Source organism: Coturnix japonica, chromosome 8, assembly GCF_054131305.1.
Source record: "Coturnix japonica strain WE chromosome 8, WE-NBRP24, whole genome shotgun sequence".
In the NCBI taxonomy this organism is placed as follows: Eukaryota; Metazoa; Chordata; class Aves; order Galliformes; family Phasianidae; genus Coturnix; species Coturnix japonica.
Genome location: NC_140670.1, coordinates 29,111,778 through 29,134,423, shown reverse-complemented (window position 1 = coordinate 29,134,423; position 22,646 = coordinate 29,111,778). Strand labels below are relative to the sequence as shown.

The 22,646-nt window shown below is 39.3% G+C and overlaps 1 protein-coding gene and 2 long non-coding RNA genes across 6 annotated transcripts in view; all 3 read right to left on the bottom strand.

Moving 5' to 3' along the window:
- Nucleotides 1–4,912, bottom strand: part of WDR11 (WD repeat domain 11) — a 30,763-nt gene extending 25,851 nt beyond the window's left edge. For all 4 annotated transcript variants that reach the window (XM_015867447.3, XM_015867449.3, XM_015867450.3 and 1 more), the window contains exons 1-6: nucleotides 4,751–4,912; nucleotides 4,502–4,613; nucleotides 3,298–3,451; nucleotides 2,404–2,577; nucleotides 996–1,179; nucleotides 35–200 (exon numbers count right to left, since the gene is read on the bottom strand). In XM_015867447.3, the coding sequence (XP_015722933.2) occupies nucleotides 35–200; nucleotides 996–1,179; nucleotides 2,404–2,577; nucleotides 3,298–3,451; nucleotides 4,502–4,613; nucleotides 4,751–4,836 (876 nt within the window). In that variant the 5' untranslated portion in view covers nucleotides 4,837–4,912. The remainder of the gene's footprint in view (nucleotides 1–34; nucleotides 201–995; nucleotides 1,180–2,403; nucleotides 2,578–3,297; nucleotides 3,452–4,501; nucleotides 4,614–4,750) is intronic.
- An 833-nt stretch (nucleotides 4,913–5,745) lies between these two features.
- Nucleotides 5,746–9,259, bottom strand: LOC146760012 (uncharacterized). Its single transcript, XR_014948795.1, has 2 exons — nucleotides 6,569–9,259; nucleotides 5,746–5,898 (listed from the first exon to the last, which is right to left on the bottom strand). It is a non-coding gene; the product is annotated as an uncharacterized LOC146760012 (long non-coding RNA).
- Nucleotides 9,260–18,796: 9,537 nt separating this feature from the next.
- On the bottom strand, nucleotides 18,797–20,606 carry LOC107316169 (uncharacterized). Its single transcript, XR_001556208.3, has 2 exons — nucleotides 20,530–20,606; nucleotides 18,797–19,417 (listed from the first exon to the last, which is right to left on the bottom strand). It is a non-coding gene; the product is annotated as an uncharacterized LOC107316169 (long non-coding RNA).
- Nucleotides 20,607–22,646: the final 2,040 nt, after the last annotated feature.

The following is a 22,646-nucleotide window of genomic DNA, read 5'->3' as shown; positions in this document are numbered from 1 at the left end:
TTACAATGAAAGAAACCAATCCAATTGTCATTACCTGTAGGAAAGGCACACCTGTTCTTTCAATTGCAATCACACCCACTGTCTGATTCACTTCCAAGTCAAGAATCAGAATTTCTCTGGGATAGAGTAACAACATGTAGTTTCTTTTGGAAGGCAAGTAGGATAACTGAAGGCAGTCATTGAGTGTCACTGATTCAGCACTGGAAAACATGAAAAATAAACTGAGTGACCCAGAAAATAAAAGCAACACTCTTCAAGACAGGTATATAAAATAAAATGAACTGCATGTACATGTCACGCTGAAGAAAATTATTCTTATATTGTGTTCAGTTTGGACATGTTCTTAACTGATTTAATGTCCTTTTTAAGGGTTTTCTGTTTGTTTTAATCCTATCTACCATACAATAAACCCCCATTATCAGCTTCTTGCATCTTATTCCTGTCTCAAGGACTATAAGCCACCTTGTGTTTGTAGTCATTTTCCCACTCCCCTTCTCCTAATCTAATAAAATCAATGACAGTCAGAACTTTCATCCAGAGCTCAGGGGTGTCAAGGGAGAACATCATCCAACCTTCCTTAGAGGCTGTATTTGCTTTACATGGCAATAAGTGATTTTCGAAAAGGCGTGACTAAAAAAGTAAATAAATCACACAGTCCAAATATTATGTGAAAAATATTACATTAAAAGGAAAGCTGTAACTAAAATGAGGGACCATTTTTTGAAAGGGGGAATCAACTGAATCTCAACTAAAAAAAGCAAAGCTGAATAAGCATGAATTAAAAGAAACCAGAGACTTTCCCCACAAATGCATCTTACTTGAAAGCCATGAAGACATAAAAATTATGACCAGTTTACATACCCCACAGTACATGTATTTTTTAAAATATTTAATTAGATTTAGTTAATTAAATTATATTCAATCTAGTAGTAATCTAACACTACTTACAGAACACATAGGCATTAAAAAAAAACAGTATCCACAAAGAAATCTACCTTGGCTTTTCATTGCTGATTAAGATTTTTACTTTATCAAGGGCCTTCTTGGCTCCTGTAGTAGCAGCAAGCCTATGGGAAGGACTGGAATGGGGACTGGAGATGTAAACCTTCTTCCCTGAGCTGGCAGGAGCTTTGGAAGGAGAGAAGTCTGAGATGAACACTATTCCTTCACTGGTAAGCACTGTGTGGGGAAAAAACAATTATCACCAAATGCAATCTGCAATTCCGTTATGGCATTTTACTTCAATAAGATTTTGGTGGAGATAAATGATAATAGCCTTACTAATGTATTAACATTAATGTATTAACAAGTCAGTATTAAAAACACAACCCTGCATGAATTAATGGTAGAAAATCCTTATTTGTCACTCCATATTTGTTCAGTACAGTTATTCTCTGTCATCAGCTGCTGTTTGTTAAGCTTCACAGTGCCAATAGAAAGCAGAGTTGCCCACACTGGCTGTATAATCATTTTATCTTCGCATGCAGCACACTGCTCAAAGAACCATTAACGCACGCTATTTGTGTGGCAGGATAAAGACTCAGCTAAACCGTAAAGATGTAGCTAAGATTTTACTACATGTTTATACCCCAAAGCTCTTCTTCTGTGTTGAACAGTATGACAGATAGAAAAAGAAACCTCAGCTAGAAAGCCTGGAAACTGCAATTTGTCTCTTAATATATCAGGAGTGATAAAGACAAGCTAAAAATAGTGACTCTTTATCTTAGTTTCTTTCCACTAAAACCTGAATTAGCAGACACTACAACCCCTTTATCATTTGAATTGTTTCTGAAACTGATGCTCACATTCTTCCTCTAACAAAAGCTTCTGTTGAAGATACCATCTAGTTCAGATCTGCTGTTATCTCACTGGATCCTCTCTCAGCATCCAATTATTTTATAGCCTCTTATATCAGTTCAACAGGGATCTCTACACCCAGCTTCCTCAGCTCTCTATCCACATTCAAGGTGCACTGCAACTTCTTTATGAAATCACAAAGGTTTCTTTTCAGATCTCTAACTTGTGTTTTCCACTCACGTGCACTTTTACTCTCCCAATTAGGATTTTTTTAGACAGTCTCATAGAGGCCAAAGACTCCCCTGTCTTTGTTTAGAGACTTCTTCCTGGCATTAATATCATAATCCCATCTAAACCATTACTTCAATCTCAATACCTCTACTTAGACATTTTGGTCTCATGTTTTTGCAGGTCACACCTGCCAACCTCCTTTCTACATTACATAGAGCATATCTTTTTTACCCTCCCTTATATCTCCCCACCAATTTGAACCAATGATACTATAACACAGGTATCTGCAATTCTTGACACAACCATATTGGTTTTTTGCTAGTTCCAATTAACTAAAATTACAACTGTCTTATTATTTTATACACACAAACTTACATGCTAAGTGGGATGGATCAAACGGGTCAAATGAAAAAGACAGAATATTTTCTGCATAACTTTTCTTCCAAAGTTTGGTGCCCGTGTCTGCATTCCACAGCACAATATAATTAGGTGGATGAACTGCAAGCAGCAAATCTCTAGAAGCATCTTGATTCCACAACCACTGCATGTCTGCCAAAAGAAAGAAGAGCCAGTAAACACCAAAAATTATTTTCAGAAAAATTTTCATCTATTTTAAAACAATTCATTTTCTGTAATACACTGTAAATGGCAACTTGTAACAAGATATACAGAAGTCTTCTGAGTGCACCTTTTTCTGTGGGTTTATTGGTCACACCCTTCTATATTTATTAAGTGTATTAAGACTATTAACAGTATAGAAGTTAAATAAGCCCTAAAATAAAACAGTACTTCTGGGGCTGGGGAAGCATACCTGATTCATCTCCAAATCCAGAAAAGCCTTAACTGGTCCAGTACACACTTCCCAGTACAGCCAAGCCTGGTTCTACTAGCCGAGTTAGCAAAGCTAGGAATCAGGTTTTTCTGCCTGTCTGCTGACAGACAATGATGCTTCTTCATATTGACCACAGCATCTAAGAACTGTATTTGTATATCTGATTGTGCATTAGTGAGTTTCTTTTTAGACCTGAACTCAAGAATCCTGTTAAAGATTAACTGAAGAAAACATTTGGTTTCAGGTTCAATGCTAACACCACCCCACTGTCAATCTGATACGGTGTGTGGTTCTTTTCATTATGACTAATGTGGTTCTGTACAACACAGAGTGATGTTTCAGACTGAAATACACTGGCTGAACTGAGCCGAGGAGATGGACTTGTCCGTGCTACTCTGTAAAGCAACTTCCACTCAAACATCGTGAATTATCATTACCTTGTATAGGTTTTGCATGTTCTTGTATTTCACAACGAGCTGTTCCTGTTGCCACATCCCATACAATTATTTTACCAGTGACATCAGCAGAAGCTAAACGTAAAGAATACGGAGAGCCAATATTGTGATGGTAATTTTCTTTAGCCCATTTAACCTGAAGACAGAGATGAAAAGTGGTGAAATGAGGAAAACACAAACAACAGAGAAATCAAACTTGACATTTTTCAGACTGACTGTTTTGCTACTTGCTGCTGAGAGAAAGAAGACGCTAAAGGAATAAATAATCTTAATACTATGCTAACAAGAATTTGCCTGCTACAAAACTGATGTTGCAGCTACCTTGATGTATGCTGTCCCAGTACCTGACGCAGAAAGGGTTCGGCCAAACACAACTCTTTCTGCAGATACCTTAAAGGTGATGCAGTAATACAGTTGCCACTGGGCACCATTAGCTGCAACGTGAATTAGATTTGTAACTGCACCCAGGGCACTATACTGCTACCCCCGTAGGAGCTCTGCCCAAGAAGCCTGAAGCTGCTGAACACTGGGGTCTCCCCCACGTCCTCATGCAGCCCGTGCCAATGCCACATCATTCTGATAAGAAATTGCTCCTACCACACAACATGAACCTCCCCTGGCATAAAAGAATCACAGAATTACCCGGGTTGGAAGGGACCTCAAGGATCATGTAGTTCCAACCCCCCTGCCTAGCAGGGCCACCAAACATACACCTTTACTAGATCAGGTTGCCCAGGGCCCCGTCCAATCTGGTCTTGAACACCTCCAAGGACGGGGCATCCACAACCTTCCTGGGCAGCCTGTTCCAGGGCCTAACCACTCTCCTAGTGAAGAACTTCCCCCTAACATCCAACCTAAATCTTCCCTCTTTTAACTTAAAACCATTTCCCCGTGTCCTGCAGCTAACGTGCAGCTATCCCCTGTTGTCCTGTTGCTGTTACCTGGGAGCAAAGACCAACCCCGGCCTCATCACAACCTCCTTGCAGAGATGCAGAGAGCAATAAGTTCTCCCCCGAGTCTCCTCCTTTCTCCAGGTTAAACCACCCCAGTTCCCTCAGCCGCTCCTTCAGATCCTTCACAGCTTCATGCCATTCTTTGGGCACACTCCAGAGCCTCAATGTGTTTCTCGCAGCAACAAGCCCAAAATTACATATGTTACAGTCTTATTAAACCACGTGTGTCTCACCTTGACAACATTGGCTTTGTGCCTTTCCAGAACCTGCAAGGTCTGGGCAGTATTGGCGTCCACCACCAGCACGAGGGAATGGCATCCGTATGCAATCAGCCCCTGCCAGCCCCTAGGAAAGCAAGTCCCATCACCAAACAGAGCAAGCAGCACTTCACATCAACACATAGACGGGCGTTTAGTACCGACATAAGGGATAAACACCCCCACACACCCCGGAACTCCACAGCCCAGCCCAGCCCCTCTCACCAATCCGCCGCCCCCCTGTTGGGAGCACTGAGGGCTCCCGTCAGTGTGCGTGCTGACAGCTTGATGTTCACTGTGAAGGGCTGCATGGCGATGCAGGCAGCGCCGGGTCCAGCCCCGCAGCCCGCGGCCCACCGACCGCGGCAGGAAGCGCAGCACCGCCCCGCTCCGCCCCGGCCTCCGGTCCGTCCCCGCCGGGCTCCGCCGCGCCTCGAGAACTTTAGTTCCGCCCTGTTGGAGCGTCTCTCGGCCCTCAGGCGCAGGGCGAGGTGCTGCTAACCAGCAGTTACACCATTTCTCTCTCCCTAGCCTGGAGCAAAGCCTTGCTCTTTCCTCATAGCCATCCCAGTGAGCCCTCCATCCAGCTGTCCCAACAGAAGCACACAGCTGCTACCCCGAGGTGCTGTGCCCTCCCCAAAGTAACCCCAGCCCTGCTCTGGGCCATCACTTGGTGATGGCATCTAGGCTGACCTACACCTGGGCAGGAGCAGTATTCTCCCCTTGTAAGGCCCCATCTGGAGTCCAAGCCAACTGCATAATCTTTAAGGTCACTTCCAATCCAAGTCATTCCCTGATTCTTATGATTCTACATCTATTTTCTATGCCACAGCATTAATAAGAAGGCAATAACGCTGTAGCTCCAAGCAGGTTTCTTGAGTTGTGCTTGATGTACATTGTGGTTTTTAGGGGGGTTATCCCTTTTCAAAATAGAGATCACTAATAATTGTTTCTTTGTTGTTTTTCATAATGAAAAAGATGCCACTAGATGGCCAAAGCTGGCACGATCGTAATGCCAGCTTCATGTTTTTGCAGTGCTGGATGGTCGCTTTGCCACTGAAAGTGCTATTCCTCTTCCTTTTTTTTTTTCTCCTTTCTCTTTTTAATCACAATTCAATCTGTGCAAGCTGGAACTCAAGGAGCAACCTGCAGCTGGTGCCTTTTCCAACACTCTTCTAGAGAAACGGAAAAGTAGAATCATAGTACATCGCTGACCACCATTTTCAGATGAACTTTTATGTTTTATTTCTCAGAATCCTCTCATCCAAAAATGTCTCTGTTGGTGTTAAAGCAGATGAATCACTGTTGCTCCCAACATGTTGCTTCCCATGCAGAGGTCTTCTTTGTTTATCACAGTTTGAAGACAACATGATCTACAAATCCAATTTGAAGAATTGTTAGCAGTCATTAACCTCACTATTTTTAGTATTTTTTTCCTAGTTCTCATGATGTAGATGAGAATGAGAATCTGAGTGACTGTAAGAAAAAATAAAGCCTAATACTTCAGATAAAATAAATAACAAGACCTATGAGCTTTGGGCTCGTGTCTCCAAATAATTATGCTGTGAGTTTGAAGTAGAAGAAGCAGGATTGAGATGAAGATATATTCAGTCTCTCTCCTTTGCATTTCTCTTTTATGTAATCGTAATTACTGAAGGAATAATCCTGTGAAAACTTCTGGGACTTCTTTAATTTCCATGGCCTTAAGTTAGAGCTTCAGGTGCTCCTGGGATCCACCAGTGAACCACCATAATTCTAGATTGTGTGCTGTTGTATTTCAAAACCCCATTTGAAATTAGGATATGTAACTAATTCATATATGCTATTGGGCACAGCTATATTTGCCTTACAAATTATGTTACTATTACCTTAGCATTATCATCTCTTCTCCAGGTATTTAAAGCTTCTTATGTTCTTCCCTGGTTAAGTGTCAAGCTGTTTGCTGAGCTGGGGCTGTCAGTGAGAAATAGACAGCACTGTGCTGTTCTCAGCTCTGTCAGGGCTCATGCACAGACCAAGAGTATTGCACAGCTATGTGTATACCTCATTGTGCCATATCCACTGCCACCATCCAAGCAAGGATTTGTCCACCACATTCAGTTCAGCTCCAGTCTTTGTGGGAGATACTTGGCTACCATGAAGGACTTCACCTATCCCAGGCTGTGGTTATATATTCCAGTTCCTCAAAGTCATCAGCAGCTTTAGGTTATAGTTTATGCTAAGGCTTTAATTAACAAATATAGTTATGTGTACGTTACAGACACACACAAAAAAACCCAAATAGCTGTTGTCTGAGTACATCCCCATGCATGCAAGAGACTGTTTGGCTTCAGCCATGTGATAAGCAGACTTTCAGACCTCTGCACTATGACAATATTCCCATACTTGATTTTATTTACCTTTCAATTTCTGACTTTACTCTGTTAAGCACAGAAGACAAACAGAGGGAGGTTTAAAACAAACAAAAAGAAAACCAACCGGGCCTCCAGAGGTTGGCGTGATGTTCTTTCTAGGAGTGCTATCAGATGGAGAGCTCTCAAGCCTCAGAAGCACAATCTCTGTTCAAGTGGGAATTGCTATGAAATGCAGGGCTTAAATCTCTGAAATGTAGGACTTCTACAAGGATACACGGTGTTCCACTCATCATTAAGGTCACCTGAAGTTACTCCATCGACACTGAAAAAAATCTCAGAAAAGGTAAATTAGTGAAACACTTTTTTTTCCCCCTTATGATATCAGGAAGGATGGAGTTTGTTCAGTTCAAAGCCAGTTCTCTCAGGCAATATTAGTGTAACAGATTTAATGGTTGGTATTCATGCTGGGAGAGAAATCATAGGAATGAGTAACTTTTATTTCCAGCCATTGTTATATGTAACTAGTGAGTTTCAAGTACATGTGTGTACTAAAAGCACAGTTTCTGCTGTCACCAAAGTTCCCATCTTCAAAACCTTAGTGCAGCAGGTGTAAGCCTCAGATGGGGAGATGGAATAGCAACACACAGAATTACATTTTTCTGCATGCTGACTGTGCAAGGCTTAGTACAGTGAAGCGTTTCTCATACACTTTTGAGAATCAGAGTCTAATTCCATTATATCTCTTTGATATTAAGTACAGTAGTGGGAAAGAGAGGAAGCTTGATGGATTTGAGAAGCGCCCATCTGCAGACTGCAAATGAAAAGACACTCATATATATATATACACACATATATACATATATATTTTCCCCCCACAAATTATTATCTCTTATGAATTATTCAAGCAGTATTTGGTTTATTAAAATGGAAGGCATACATCTCAGAATGCCAGTGCTTCCTACATACAGTGGGAAGATGATCACTTTTCCCCAGTCCTAGGATGGTTATTTCTCATGTCAGCACTCCTGGGGTTTGTAGGGTGCCTAAGAAATAACTGATGCATTAGATGAGAGACAGTGGGGAAGTTCAAAAGATGAAGGACCCTGAGAATACAATTAAGCAGCACTAATGAACATGACTAATTAAGATCTCAGCTGTTACCAACCCAGAGTAAGCATAAGTCTGTCATAAACATTATTTTCACAGATTAAGTCTTCAATTCTTCTCTAAAGTCTTCCTTCACTTTGTTACACATTCTGCAGAATATTTCTTCTGACAGTAAGGGAATTTCTCCCATGAGAAGGTCTGATACTCGGTTTTTATACAAATTAATCATTTCTGCACTGACAAGATCATCAGATCTAAAACTGTGAGGCTAAAAAAAATGTTGCTTGCTTATCAGTTCCATCTTCACCCTTGTATTTTCATGTTCATTCTTTCTCTCCTTTGGCGACTTTTTGACATACTGGAGAATATAGAAGTTTTTCAAATAAAATATTCTTGGAGATGAATTTTCCAGGATAAAACAGTCCTCTAGCTCCCTATTCTTCACAGAAGGTTCTATAAAATATCCATGATTTGAAGAGGGAATCATCTGTCTGAATCACATCACAGACATGCATCCTTCAGAGCAAAGAAACATATAAAAAATGAAATATTTAGCAAGACTTATACAGTATCAAAGCCAAACGGGATTTGAAATCAGAGTGGTGATGTTTACAAAGCATTCTTGATTTTCACAATGAAAAAATGTCTGACCTATAAACAAATAATTTGTCTAACTTTTGTTTAATGCAGCTCTGAGATTTTAATGCAAACTACCCTAAACTTCAGACTTGCATTTGAACAGGTGAAAAGCCTGCTGCAAGTATATGGTTTTCTTATTTGTTAGTTTGATTTTTCTATTTATTGTATGCTGCCATCATCAGTGTCCATTATCCTCCAAAATGTTTGTACATGGCAAATATCCCATCTGGAGCTCTTCTGTCCCTAAAATCCACAGCAGTTGTTTTCTAAGTGGGTCAGAACTGAAATTTGTCAAAGAATAAACATTCATTCTTTCATTTACAAACTTAAGATTGTTTAAGTTCCTTTTAAAGGATTTTTCAGCCATTTATCTGGGTTAGGAAAAGTTGTATATTACTGCCAAAAATAAGAACCTTTCACACATGTGGTAAACGCAGTTTTACCCAATATACCCAGATGTATAACCATTTCCTATTCACCAAAATTGTTGAAGCATGAAGCCTTAAATTCCAGAAGATTATGAGTCTTCTGGTTTTCCAGGGTGCAGAACAGCTTACTGGCACACAAAATCCAACAAATAGGATACACGCAGATAATTTGCATGGCCAACAGCCACGATTCCTTTCACAATTATAAGCCAGCTCTGAAATATCATCTTCTGTTTTGTAATCCTTTCTAAGTTAATTTGAACACAAGTAATCTCAAGGGCTTAATTTTTACACGGCATTGACAAGCATTGTGCTACAATTTACTGAGAGATAATTGCTCATTTACAGAAAAAAAAAAAAACACAAAAAAACACAAAACAAAACACAGCAAACATTACAAAAATCCCTTTCGAGATTCCTTCCCCTCCAAGATGAGACGTTCCTCGTTCAATTAGAAAGCTCAATGAAAAGTACGCTCTTGCTAGACAGTAACATTTTTTACCAGTTTTTGTGTTGATTTCATCAGTTCTAAGAAGGACTGCTGGGCAAAATCATAGGATCATAGGATCACAAGGTTGGAAAGGACTCACAAGATCATCTAGTCCAACCATCCTCCCATTACTGTAGCTACAGCAAACCACTAAACCATATCTTTATAGATCCTTATCCAGACACCTCTTTAACACTGCCAGGGACAGCAACTCCACCACCTCCCTGGGCAGCCATTCCAGTGCCTGACCACTCTCTGAGAGAAAAAGTTTCTTCTAATGTCCAGTCTAAACCTCATCCGATACAACTTGTAGCCATTTTCTCAGGTCCTGTTTGTTGTCTGGGAGAAGAGGACAAGCCCCTCCTCATCACAACCTCCCTTCAGGAAATTGTAGAGTGCAATGAGGTCTCCCCTAAGCCTCCTCATCTCCAGGCTAAATAATACTTGATGGACAACCTGTTCCAGTAGGAATAACCAAGGAGGTTGTGGATGACCCATCCCTGGAGGCATTCAAGAACAGGTTGGATGTGGCTCTGGGCAGCCTGGTCTAGTGGTTGGTGACCCTGCACATAGCAGGGGAGGTGAAACTAGACGAGCATTATGGTCCTTTTCAACCCAGGCCATTCTATGAGTCTATGTTTCTATAATCACAGGAAGATGGCAAGTTTGTCTAGAGCAGCCAACAAAGTGGGGACACAAGGAAGAACATGTGAGACTCTCACATCCCAGTCTGCTGCCCTAAAACACGTTCCCTCAAATTAAAGGGTTCTCTTCAAAGGAAGCTGCTTAGCAAAAAACTCATTAACTCATGCATGGTGGCTGTTTTATCAGCTCTTCCTTGAAAATTACTATTTAGCTGTGAGTAACCCAGTTATCTCCCATAGAAGTCCTTGTAACACAGAAACCACGTGCAGCTACTGGGATACAAAGCACATCTATCAAAAGAAAATCCTCATTAATAAAGTATAAGAATTCTGGCTCTTTCATAAAGCCTTAATGTGACACAAACCCCTTCTCACCACTTGTGATAACTTTGCCTTTGAAAAGAATGAAGTTTTCTGATGCGAGCTCACATTGGTGGATTTACTGCAAGGATGAGAGCTTATTGTCTCATTCATGAGACAATAAGAAGTCAGCAGGCTCTTCCAACTTTCTTGCTTTCTTCACTTCCCATGGCAGTGGAGGCAAGGCACAGACTGGGCTATGAGCAGCCCTATGGGAACATTTGGCCAATCTCTCTCAGCACAAAGGGATGATGCCTGGAAATAGTGTTTGATTCATCTGCTGTTGGCTTACTGAAACACAGTCTACCTGTAAGCATTTGTCATATTAAGTAACCTCTGCAGCATCGCTGCTGAAGAAGCGTGACAATAAGGAAATTAATTGTTTCAGTGAGAACTTTTTGTCTTGTCAACAGTGTTTCCAAATTTCCACAACAGCAACTGCTATGAAACTTGAGGCATTTACATTTTTAATTTTCCCTTCCCAGAATTGTTTTAATGAACCAATATTACAGTGGCACTGATGGGCACAGATACATGCTGGAACTAATTACTAAGATGGCAGGAGTGAAGATTTAAAATGCGGATTTAATTTTGGAAAACAAGCACAATGTAAAAAAAAATCTGCCCTGCAGCTTTTGTAAATATAACTGACTGCACCCACAAGATGACTTTTCTCTTCCCCTCACTTGCATTTTGCCAGCATATTTGCATGCAGTTTTCTGTCGTATTTACTGTAGCCTGTCCCAAAGGCCATTGCTCATGCATTTGCAATTCCCATCCATCTCTTTGATGAAACAAATGAACCCTCTTGTAGCTTTTCTGTTTCTACATATTTTGATCCATTTGCCACTTCAGGAATGTATTTTCAAAGCTCTATGCAAAAAGTCTGCACAGACTTTGGGAGTTTTGATTGTACCACCTGGAGTCCTCAAAGGCAATAACATCTGCTAATTAACAAATAACTCAGTATATTGAAAATCTATCCCCATAAGCTTTTGGTTGAGAAAAGAAACACGTTAGTAACTAGATTTGCTTTTTGTTATGATTGCTCTCATGTCTTTACATGGTTGGTGTGTTCTAGTAGACAAAGAATAAGAGAAAAAAAGGACCAGAAATAGGAAAGAAAGCAGAAATTGAAAAAGAACAGATAAAGGACTGAAGAGTAGGATTCCAGTCACGTCTAGTATGGACAAATCAAAGGCTTCTAGAAGGAAGGGCAGTAATCTCTGTTGTCCTCTCCCTACTCTTTTACTTGCTCAATCAGCTGAAGCTGACTGTTTTTCTGTATAATCAGCATAAATCATGTGGGGAAAAGTCCTGTTCTGTGAACTGGCCATTCTGTGAACTGTTACTATTTCTCAATACCTCACAGTTTAAAAATTTGGATATCAGTCTTTTCTTTGTCAAGTTTAAATATATATTCTGCCTATATATTTTCTAACATATACTGCAAAGTATTCCTTTGTCATTCGTGATTTTTAGTTTGTTGACCATGTTCCATACATAACTTTTTTAATTAAAGTTCCTTTGAACTCAGTCTTTGAAATAATTACTTTTAAAGGAGTAGGTAGAAGATTCCCCGAATTTCTCCTGTTCCACACTCAGGTTTAAGGTCCATGAGGTTGGAGCAGATCTACTTTGTCTCATTTTCAAGCCATGGGCCTCCTTTACAAATTGTCCATTCATCTTTGTCATACCTCAGAAGAGAGGTTGAAATGTATCCAGCAAAACCTTCAGGGCATGAACTGTTTTAGAAAGTCTCATTCTAACTTTGCCCAAAGCACTAGTGGAAAAAGCTCTTTTCTGGATTAGTTTCTCTTTGATTAATTTTAATCAATTTCTCCTTAAACCACCAGGCTGCAAAATACAACATTTAGATCGACACCTTTCATTATCCCAATCAGTTTCCCAAAAGTCAGAAATTATACCAATCATTCCTAATTTCTGACAGTTATGTTTCTATTTGATATGTATGCAGAAACACCTTATTTAACAGAAAATTACAGGCTAGCCATAGAAGAAGGATGCAATCAAGGTGAAGCATGACTTTAGGCACCTTTTGGCTTAGCATGATTTCATGCATTGAGTTGCATAAAAGATGATAAGCATTTGAGCAGCTCATTTCTAATGGTATGCAATCAGGAACTCACAGTAGGTGTAGGGCAGCCATCAGGTGTCTCTGTATGAACTTCAGGGAGGGAGGAGATCCAGATCCTGGTCGATATTGCAGCAAATGTGCATCTCTTTCTTGGTGCATTCATATATACACTGCTACTGCCCCAAACTGAGATGGTATTTCTGTAATCATCAGTCTGCTTGTGAGAAGGGATTAATCAATGAGATGACACATACATCTATATTAAAACTGTGATTAAGGGTCCACAGATCAATTTTTCAGACCACAGACAAGGTGTATGATAATACACTGCGCATTCCAGAGCTTTCTGATAGTTTGGTTCTCTCACTACAATGAAAAGTATACTAAAATATGTATAAAAACTTATCAAAGTTTCAGGTTTTAGACAAAAACATAAAAACAAAGCTTTAAATGCTTTTGAATTAAAAAAAAATAGTGTGTTACATGTGAAAAATAGATACTGCCTTCGACAAGCTAAACATTATAAAGCACCTTTATTTCAGCCATACTGAAAGGGTAATATTGAGATGAATAGAATGTAACTTCATCTTTTATCTACATTTCAGTTTCAAGCAGTATCATTGTCAGGTACCTGTGTTGGGCACGACAATCCTTCATGCCCACACTGAAAAGGCAATGAGGGAATGTAAGTGAAATTCCAAAGCCGCGAACTGTGTCTTATGAAGCTGTGTTGGATGCCATGTTTCACTGCCCTCAGGATGTTTACAAGACTTTAAGTTTGCACTTAAAAGAGCGTCTTGGTTTTATGAAGATAGCTTTGCATATCAGAAAGTAGAAACAAGATAAATCACATGAAAATAGATCATTAGTAGTTACTTTGTAGTCAGTGGTTATTGGGTACTATTGTCACTAATACTGTTATATAATGCCATTTTTTTTCATTCGTTTCATTTCAGACAGCAGCTGTAATTGAAAACCATGCACAATAATTGCAAAATGAATAAAAATATGCATTGAAAGTGCTATCACATTCTACAGGGATTTTCACAACGGAAGCAAAATTTAGTTAGATGATATTGCTCTAAATAGATGGATAGAAAGTGAATTTCAGTTAAAACTTAAATTCTAAATGCACTCCAACTTGAGCTCTGTGATTGACTAAACATGTAATTTGCCCCTGAAAGCATAAACTCATCTTTGACAGCTGCGTCTTGAGCACAGAACAGGAGCACAGGGAGGTTACTGCTATCACTAACTATGGCAGCATAACACTACATAGCAACAAGATGTATGTGCACAGTAAGATGTCTCCCTTAAATCCTTGTTCCAATATTACTTACTTGTTCTGTCCACAAAGAGCTGAAGAAGTTTGATGCTTATTGAGCTGTCCTTAAAGTGAATAATTTACATCAATGACGCTTCACACAGATGCTCCACTTACCTGGGATCTGCTTAAGATCAGAACTTAGATCAACTGCTTTGATGACTGGATGACAGCCACTGAAGAACAAGGTTAGGATATGACCACCCACCTCCACCTTATTGACTATAACTGCTATGCAGACTTGTTGCTGATGCTTCAGGTAAAGTCAAAAGCTGAATCCAGACATCCCCAAACCTCAAATCAGAGATAAAAGAGAGGTTTTTTACTTTTTCTTCTAGGCTTGCAGGACTGGGAGAGACGATGCAAAGATTTTGTATGACTTGGATGGGATGACAAAGACTATTTCCAGTCTGACATTTATTCTGAGCTAGAAATCAGTCTTCTACTCCAGATATCTACAAGTGTGCTGGACCCAGTGAAAGATAAAGGGCAAACCCTATTTCCTTTAACAGGATTCAAGCAGCCAACTAAAACTTTATCAAACTGAGCCTACAGCTATTAAATCGGTAGTGGAAATGGAAGTGGTACACTCTTCTCCTCCAGACTGACAGTGGACCACACCAGCTCTGTTTCATCTTTATTTTCACTCACGCTGCCCTTTGTCTGAATTTCAGCCTCATAGATCTGTGGAGGATTTCTGTAGTGCATTTGTCTTGCAAAATTTCTTCCCTGGAAAGCTGTTCTATTCCTACAGAGAGTTACCATCTGGAACACAATACTCATTGATCCCCAGTAGGATTTCCGAATTCCACCTCTTCTCTGCTATTGGGAACTTCATTAATTGCTGAATTGATAATCATGATAACATAAAGAAGGATATATAACATCACAATATGAAGGCAAGTGCCTTAACTCTACAGACCCTAACGGGAGCAAGAAACAAATCTGGAAGAAGAAATGACTGGCATATCACTAAAACAGTCAGACAGAGAAAACAACTTGCAGCTCAGTGTAATTGTACCTTGCAGCTTGCAAGTTGGTATGACTTCTATGATAATAATATCTATAATAGATCATCTCCGGCAAAGAAAATTTGATGAACGTGGTGTAAAATGATGCTTTTCTACTGGAATGGGAGCACTATGTTGAGTCATGTTTGAGGTTCAAATTTAGCTGACTATTGCAAGAGTAGGAAAAGTTCCAAACAGTGATGTTTTAAGCAGATGGAAAGAAATTACTCAGATTCGAAAGGTGCTAAATTTAAGATTCCCACATGTATAAAAAGTGACAAGCAATTTTTACTATCCACAGCTGCTCATGCACATGGATAATGTCTCACACAAGTAAAGGACTTACTAAGTTACCACGTGTATTAAATTATTCCCTCCAATTGGAAAGGGTGCTGTCCCAGTCTCAGCCCTAATATTAATTACACCATTTTTCCCTTGAACTCTCCCATCACACTGTCACTTCAGAAAGTGGTTGCAAATGCTTCATTCTGACAGGCAAATGGCACTTCTGATGTTGGGGCTGATCTTAAGTAGTTCATAGCATTCATGGTTAGGGATCACTAGGCAGTACTATCAGGAAAAGAAGCTTAGGAAGCTCTTTTAAAACAATATATATATTGTGTTTTTTTCCTAAAAAGTAAATCCCTTCAAAGACATTTGGTCAGGAAGACATTTCCTCATGCTTCCTCTGCAGCAGAGCTCACTGTGCTAATGAGAACCTCAGCAATCCCTATGACTCCTGTTAGGTAGAATACTGAAGTTCCCACTGCTGTGAAATACAGATACAACTTTTACCATCACCTTGAATGGAATGGAATATTTCCTTTCCAACTGTTCTTAAACTGCCTTATTTGCTTAAACAAATCTCCCATGAAAGCAATCTGCATGCTCATGTTTATATTTGTCATTTCTTCACACCTGTAATGAGACATAAACTGGATTTATTTTCAGATAAACCTCATTTAACCCCTTAACTTCACTCTAAGTTACAAATTAGTTTGTTAAAATTTCCTCCCTAAGTGTGTCTGTAAATGTTTCACAATATGCTCCTATTGCAAGCACTGCCACTGTCATTATTAATGCAGCACAAAGCATTTCAACTTCCATTACAGAGCTGAAAAACATTTGTCTGGCAAATTCAGCTGAAACATCCCCTTGTGCATCCATGAACTCAGTTCTCTTCTCTGACTGCTGTGGCTGTATTACAGTGGGAAATACATTAGAGAAAGCACTAAGAACTGCCAGCAGCCAGCACCAACACCTTCCAGCCCCTGCTCTTGCAGATGATGATCTGTAAAGCCTCCAGAACAATAAATAGAAAGATTCCAACTGCAGATTGTTGCCACCTCAGAAAACTGAGTCACTGGAAGATTCATGGAGATGTTTTGTGCTGCATTTGCATTTATTACTATTCCGGATTAGTAGTTGTTCTCCCACTTGCAGTCCATCCATAAAAAATCCACTCTGTGATGTTATTGCTAAGATACAGAATTTTGTTCAAGAAACTAAGCTCATCTAAATCAAAAAATATAGCATATTAAAAACAGACTAGATACACTATAGCAAACAAAAATTCAACTATTGTGCAATGCTTTTCTGATGTGATTTTCACACAGTCAGATATAAATTTCCTAACAGCATGCCAGCTCCTAGTCCAGATAATTTGCTGAATTTAAGGTTTTTGAGGATGAAAGTTTATTCAGAACTGCTTCCTGTCCTTTCAGCCAGTCTCTTCTCTCAGAGTTTCATAATGCCATACAGCTTGGAACTTCTGCATGTACAGAAAGAGAGGAATATGGAGGTGAGGAACACTATAAAGGAAAGCCTCACTTTTGCTTAGAGCTGCCCATTTTAAGCATGGTCAATCTAAATTCTTCAAATTTCTTTATGGTGCCAATGAAAGCTGAAATTCATGGTTATATTCTTAGCACTCAACCTTACAGGAGAACAGGTAGAATGGAAGAATTTCTTACTTTCTCAGCCTAGCCTGTATTATTGAGAGTGTCTGTAGCAGGCAGGGTGTCAGGAGATATTCAAGACAGCATCTTAACAAGGATATAAGAATGAATGCAGCAGTACAGAATAATGTTTGAGTTGGAAGGGACCTTAGAGGCCATCTGGTCCAACTCCCTGCAATGCAGAGGGACACCCACAGTTCTATCAGGTGCTCAGAGCTCTGTCGCCTGACCTTGGATATCTGCAGGGATGCACACCACCACCTCTCTGGGCAGCCCTTGCAGTGCTTCACTACCTACCCTGGAGGACTCTCAGGCTGCTCTCACGACAGAGACATCTCCCTGGTTAATGGCAAAGGGCTTGTATAAACTCTAGTACAGTAAAACAAAGAGCTTTCTCAAGCCACCCCATTTAAAAACAGTGTTTTGTTTTATGAGGCATCAGCAACAGCGTGCAAACAAATCTAAGTGCCCTAGAAATGCTTCATAACCCTTCAGCAAAACAACAGCTGTACATCCTCAAGCAGCAGAGAGTGCTTTATTAATCTCTAGGTTAAGGTTTTGGGGGAAAAAAAAATAATAATAATAATAAAAAACCCAATCTATTCTTTCTCACAAATACCATATTGACAATTTTCCCTGTGACCTTGAGAGCTTCCCTGCTCTGTGCCATCCCAGCTTTGTGCTGGGAGCACTGGCAGACCAGGAAAAGCAGCCTTATGTTATTTCCTAAATAGCCATTCAGGATTCCGTGCTAAGATGGTGATAGAAAAATTCAAGATTATGAAGTTAAAAAGCTCTAATTTCATCCTTAGATGTCCACCATGGCCTAAATGTTCTTCTGGAAACATTTGCAAATGCTTTTAAAAGTCAGAATGACCCATTTATAGGATATCATCCTTTCACAAGTGCAAAATAATGAGTTTCTTTTGTAGAAAGGACAGCATCAGTAAACAGGACAACAGGTGAAATTTACATCTGAGGAGTTGTTTAAAACCCACGGGTGACACACTGATGGTTTGAACATTTAATAGAAGTCCATTATGGAAACCAAACAGTAGATTTAGAGTTCTAAAACAACAGATTCAAATAGAATTGGCAACTCTCTTGTGCATGAGGTTTTATTCTAAAAGCTAGGCAGGAATTTACTACAGCTATCATTCTGTTATATATAGAATGTTAGCAGACATAAAAAAGTGCAGCTACTATATAAGATTTTCTGGGTATGCTGTGCCAGAATTGCAATGTACTTCTAACAAGCCAAGTAAATGCTAACCAGTTCATTGGAGTTTATCCTTTCTTTAAACAATGAAATGAACTCTTCTATCTGCTGAATCAGTCCCAAAGAGCATATACCAACTGCTCTGCTTAATTAATTAATATCTTTTCCACTGTGAATCTTAACCTCCCTATAATAAAATGTGGTGAGATTAAACAACGCCTTAATTACTTGTTAAATAGTACAGCATAGATTAAAAAATGCTACATCACAGTTTTGCAGAGGTGGGAAGTATTTTCTTATACAGCTGCTGCTGAAAGAAATTTCAGTCTCAAGAAGTGAAAAGTAAATGCAGCATGATTAATTTTGCTGTAGGGGTATCATCATTTAGGTGCCTATTCTCTTTCAAACTATTTCATTTCCTCCTTTTAGTGGAATATGTTAAATACGCACCTTTAGTACTAGTGAAATCTGCCTTGTGCAGAGAGGTGAGATGGGGATGAGATCACAAGCACAATAAACCATTTATGACAGAAGTTTCCCTAGCATGATTCTAAATTAGTATTAGTAGGAAACAAACACTCGCATTGGTAACATCAAAACTGTTTTCCACCATCAAGAAAACATGCTGTTGGATTACTGGTAGATACTGATAACATTTTATTGCGAAGCTGATGTATTTGGCAGCTTTTTAATTGCATCCACTGCCTGTAAGTGTGTGCTCTAACAAATCATACATGATGACATTAAGCTAATGATAAAATAATGGCCTGTGAAGGACTAATGTTGTTATCATAATTTAATAACTCAAGCAGAGTATACTTAGGATCACTCCGTTATTTCCTTTAAGTAGTTTCTAAAACTGCTTTCTTTTATTTTTCCAAGCTATTCTGCCAAAATGCCCAGTGAAAACAAATACCATTGCAGAGTGGAGCATACTGTGCTTTGATAAACAACTGGCTGTGGTGACATCTCTGATAGTAAACCCTGTCCATCCTTCACAAGTCTGAGGCTTGAACAGACTGATGTGCTCCTGCTCCAGTTACATGTGGATTATACAAACTGTGGTAGAAATGGATATCACCACCGTTTCCTCATTCCACCCACTTACCCACGTAACAGAACAGTCTGTCCCAGTCCAAATCTTTTGGTGTATCCAAATCTGTTGCAGGCTTGGCTGGTTTCAAGGCAGAGTTGTCTATAAAATGCTCTTTTTGTAGTCCTAGATAAGGCTCCCTGCCTTAGATGTCCGGGCTTTATGCTGCTAAAATGAGATAACAGGGCAAATTGTTAGAACTAGGGACAATAAAAGAAGTAAAAATATTTTCCATGATGCAAGACATTTGTTCATATAGTCTTCAAAAGGGTCATCAGATAATGAACACAACAAATAATAGCCCTTAAAAATAGTAGCCACTTTTTTTGCTCTTAATTAGGCAGAGCACTTTGATTGCAAACACTGCTTAAAAACAGTCTTTAATGACACGGACTAATTTATATTTTAAAAAGTAACCGAATACTCCAGTTTTTAAAATTCTGGGATGGCTCAAGGAGAGAACAACTAAATGTTTAAGGCAGTGAAAGTCACTCATGCAATACAAGCCAACATTAGCTCCTGCACAGCTTCATTGACTCCATGTGGTCAGTGAGACAAATGATGCCCTTAGCTGCCACATAGAGAAGTTGCTCAACCAAATTTCCAGTAGAGAATTTCAGAAAGAAAGGCCATAGTTATCTAGAATTTGGTAGCAGATAGTTATTCCTCTTCCATAACCTGACCAAAAGGTAACTAAATTCAGCAGAAAGAATTTCCATTAGATAATAAGCTTCGTCTTTGGACTTCAGTTTGCTTATTATCTAAATGCACTGTTGGGAAAAATGATTTAGTATAGGTCAGCATTTTCTTAATCTTATGTATTTGTGGTGCGATTTAAATTGCTTCCCATACTTAAGCAAAAGGTGATGATGCAACTATCAAGTTTCCTACAGAAACATTAAAGTTTTCTTAGCACAGCCAGTAAACACTGGAAAAGGAAAGGCATCCCCTGTGCTCCAAATCACATGGGACATGGGCTATTTTACATTTCATCTGAAGAATTATAAATAATAAATGCTCTAACATAAGGTCACTGAATGTCACTATTTCTGGTTTTGCCTCTAGAAGCATGGTTAAAAAAAGAAGTCTTTTTCTTCCCTTCTCTCACACACCACATACATCAAAAATTCAGCCTAAATAATCCATATAGTTCTCCTTATTTGCCCCCCACAGATTTTTCTCCACACTTTGGTGTTGACTGAGTACATTTTTGGTGCCTTCTTCCTCAGCTCTCCTTGATAATCCCTGTAAGCTTTCTCTAGTTTTCTTTCATCGGTTACCTCCTCTTTGATCTTGGGGATTCTTTTCTTTACCAGTCTTGAAGCTTGTGAGCCATGTTTTCAGAATTAAAGCTGAAATTGTGAAGAACAGCATGAAATAAAGATATGCATATTAAATGAAATATTACATCTCAACCTAAGAAAGAAGAAAATAAATTAAGTAGCTGAAAGGTACTAATCCAAACATTAGATTCTCTGCTGTGAACCATACAAAATACAAGCTCTTGTTATCTGGAGAGGTTTTCCAAATACCACCTATTTATGTCCATCTATGACAGGAACCTTTGGCCTTAGGTCTCTCTCAACAAAAATGCCTCATAAGGATGAATTTCTCTATGGCAAATCAAAGGTGTTAGAGACTATGCTTGATTATATTTTAAAGTTTGCTGCACCTTGGCACAAGATTCAAATTCTGCCTTGGAAGCTATGGTCTTGAAGGCAGGAAATATGACTGCCACTGGAGCTGTGGTGCTGACAATGCAAAGACTCAAAGCAATTGCCTTGCTCTTGGTGAGCTGCCCTTCTGTTGATTGAGATAGATCAACGTGGAATTGGAGGATGAGTAGGGAGAGGACAACAGGAAGGAAACCTAGAAGCTGGGAAGAACACAGTCATGGCACAGCAGAGGTAAGGAAGGCTGAGGTCAGGCCTTGTCCTCCCTTCAAGGGACCACTGTGCAAATGCATGGCTCCAAACCACCCAAAATGGGCTAATTGCTCTCATTTTGACTAGTTGGGCTCTGAGAGGTGATGGTCTGAAGTTGCACCAGGGGACGCTCAGATTGGATATCAGAAAAAATTTCTTCTCCAGATCTCAACTCTCAAGACTGTTTATTGTATTAACAAGTAATTGAAAGTTAGAAGCATTTAGAATATTCAAAAATATTTTCATATTTCAAAACTGACAGGGATATTTTATGTTATCTAGGAACACACCACGTGCCCCTAGACGCAGAAATTCGTTTTATTTGCTGTCATTTTTACAGCACAGCTGTCTGTGTATCAACACTGATTTTTCTGTTCCTCTCCTAGGCCAATTCTTTAAATCTTTATCTGCTAGTACTTAATGACATTTCTTGTTAAGAACCACACTGGAAGTCAATATCTGTTGTCAGACAAATCAACATGCAATGCATTTTCCAATAAAGTTCATACCAATACTACCCTGGTGGAATTCTGTTTAACTATATATTGAAAATATATTAACTGCAGAGGTGAACACTGACCAACACGTCCATTTGCCTTCAATACTGAAATCAATTCAGTCTTCCAGCATAATCAAAACTTCAAGACATCTACATAAAGAGAACTTTGCATTTAGGATTGCTGCAGAAGAAGGACCGAACTAAAAGACAACGGAAAAGCAGCAGGAATTGTACGTTTCATTATGTAGCAGAATGGGAGAAACAGTCTATTGTAATATCTATTACCCTGATGTTTAACTTCAATAATTGGCTATGTCTTTGCATCTGTACCTTTTCACAAAAGTACTTCTATATTTGTGGGGCTATCTGTGCCAATAATACTATATCGATGAGTGCTTTAAGAGTGCTCATAAAACACAGGCTGCACTTCAGTTCGTTCACTTACCTTTAGGGCAGGTTTTTACAGTTTCAACAGCACAAGCAGGCTGACATAGGCATGTATACTTGTGCCTGCTAGCTATTAGTGTTTTTAATTAGTGATATACAAGAATGTGGGAGCCTGTACAATTATTTTTGCCCGATGTCAAGCTTTCTGGCTGTACAGACAGCAAATCCAGCCTTGTGGCTGACCTCCTACACACTGATGGACTTCTGAGTCTCAGCTGAGAGTTTAGCATGTGACGTTTTAAACAAGGATGGGGCAAGACAGCCTCACTAAGAATCAAATGCACATCCCCCAAAGACACAAGATAATAACCTACATCAAATGTTGTCTTTCGTATAATGAAGAATTCCATTGATTCCAGAGGGCTTTAGATCAGCTTGTAAGTATACACAAGAAAGCAAAGACATTTTTATTTAATAAATAGAATAATCTAATGAATAGAATAATCTGCATCTAGGAACCAAACTCCACACTGTGAAAGGTTCCTTTTTTGTTCTCAAGCCAGATCGAAATACTGTGATTATCATA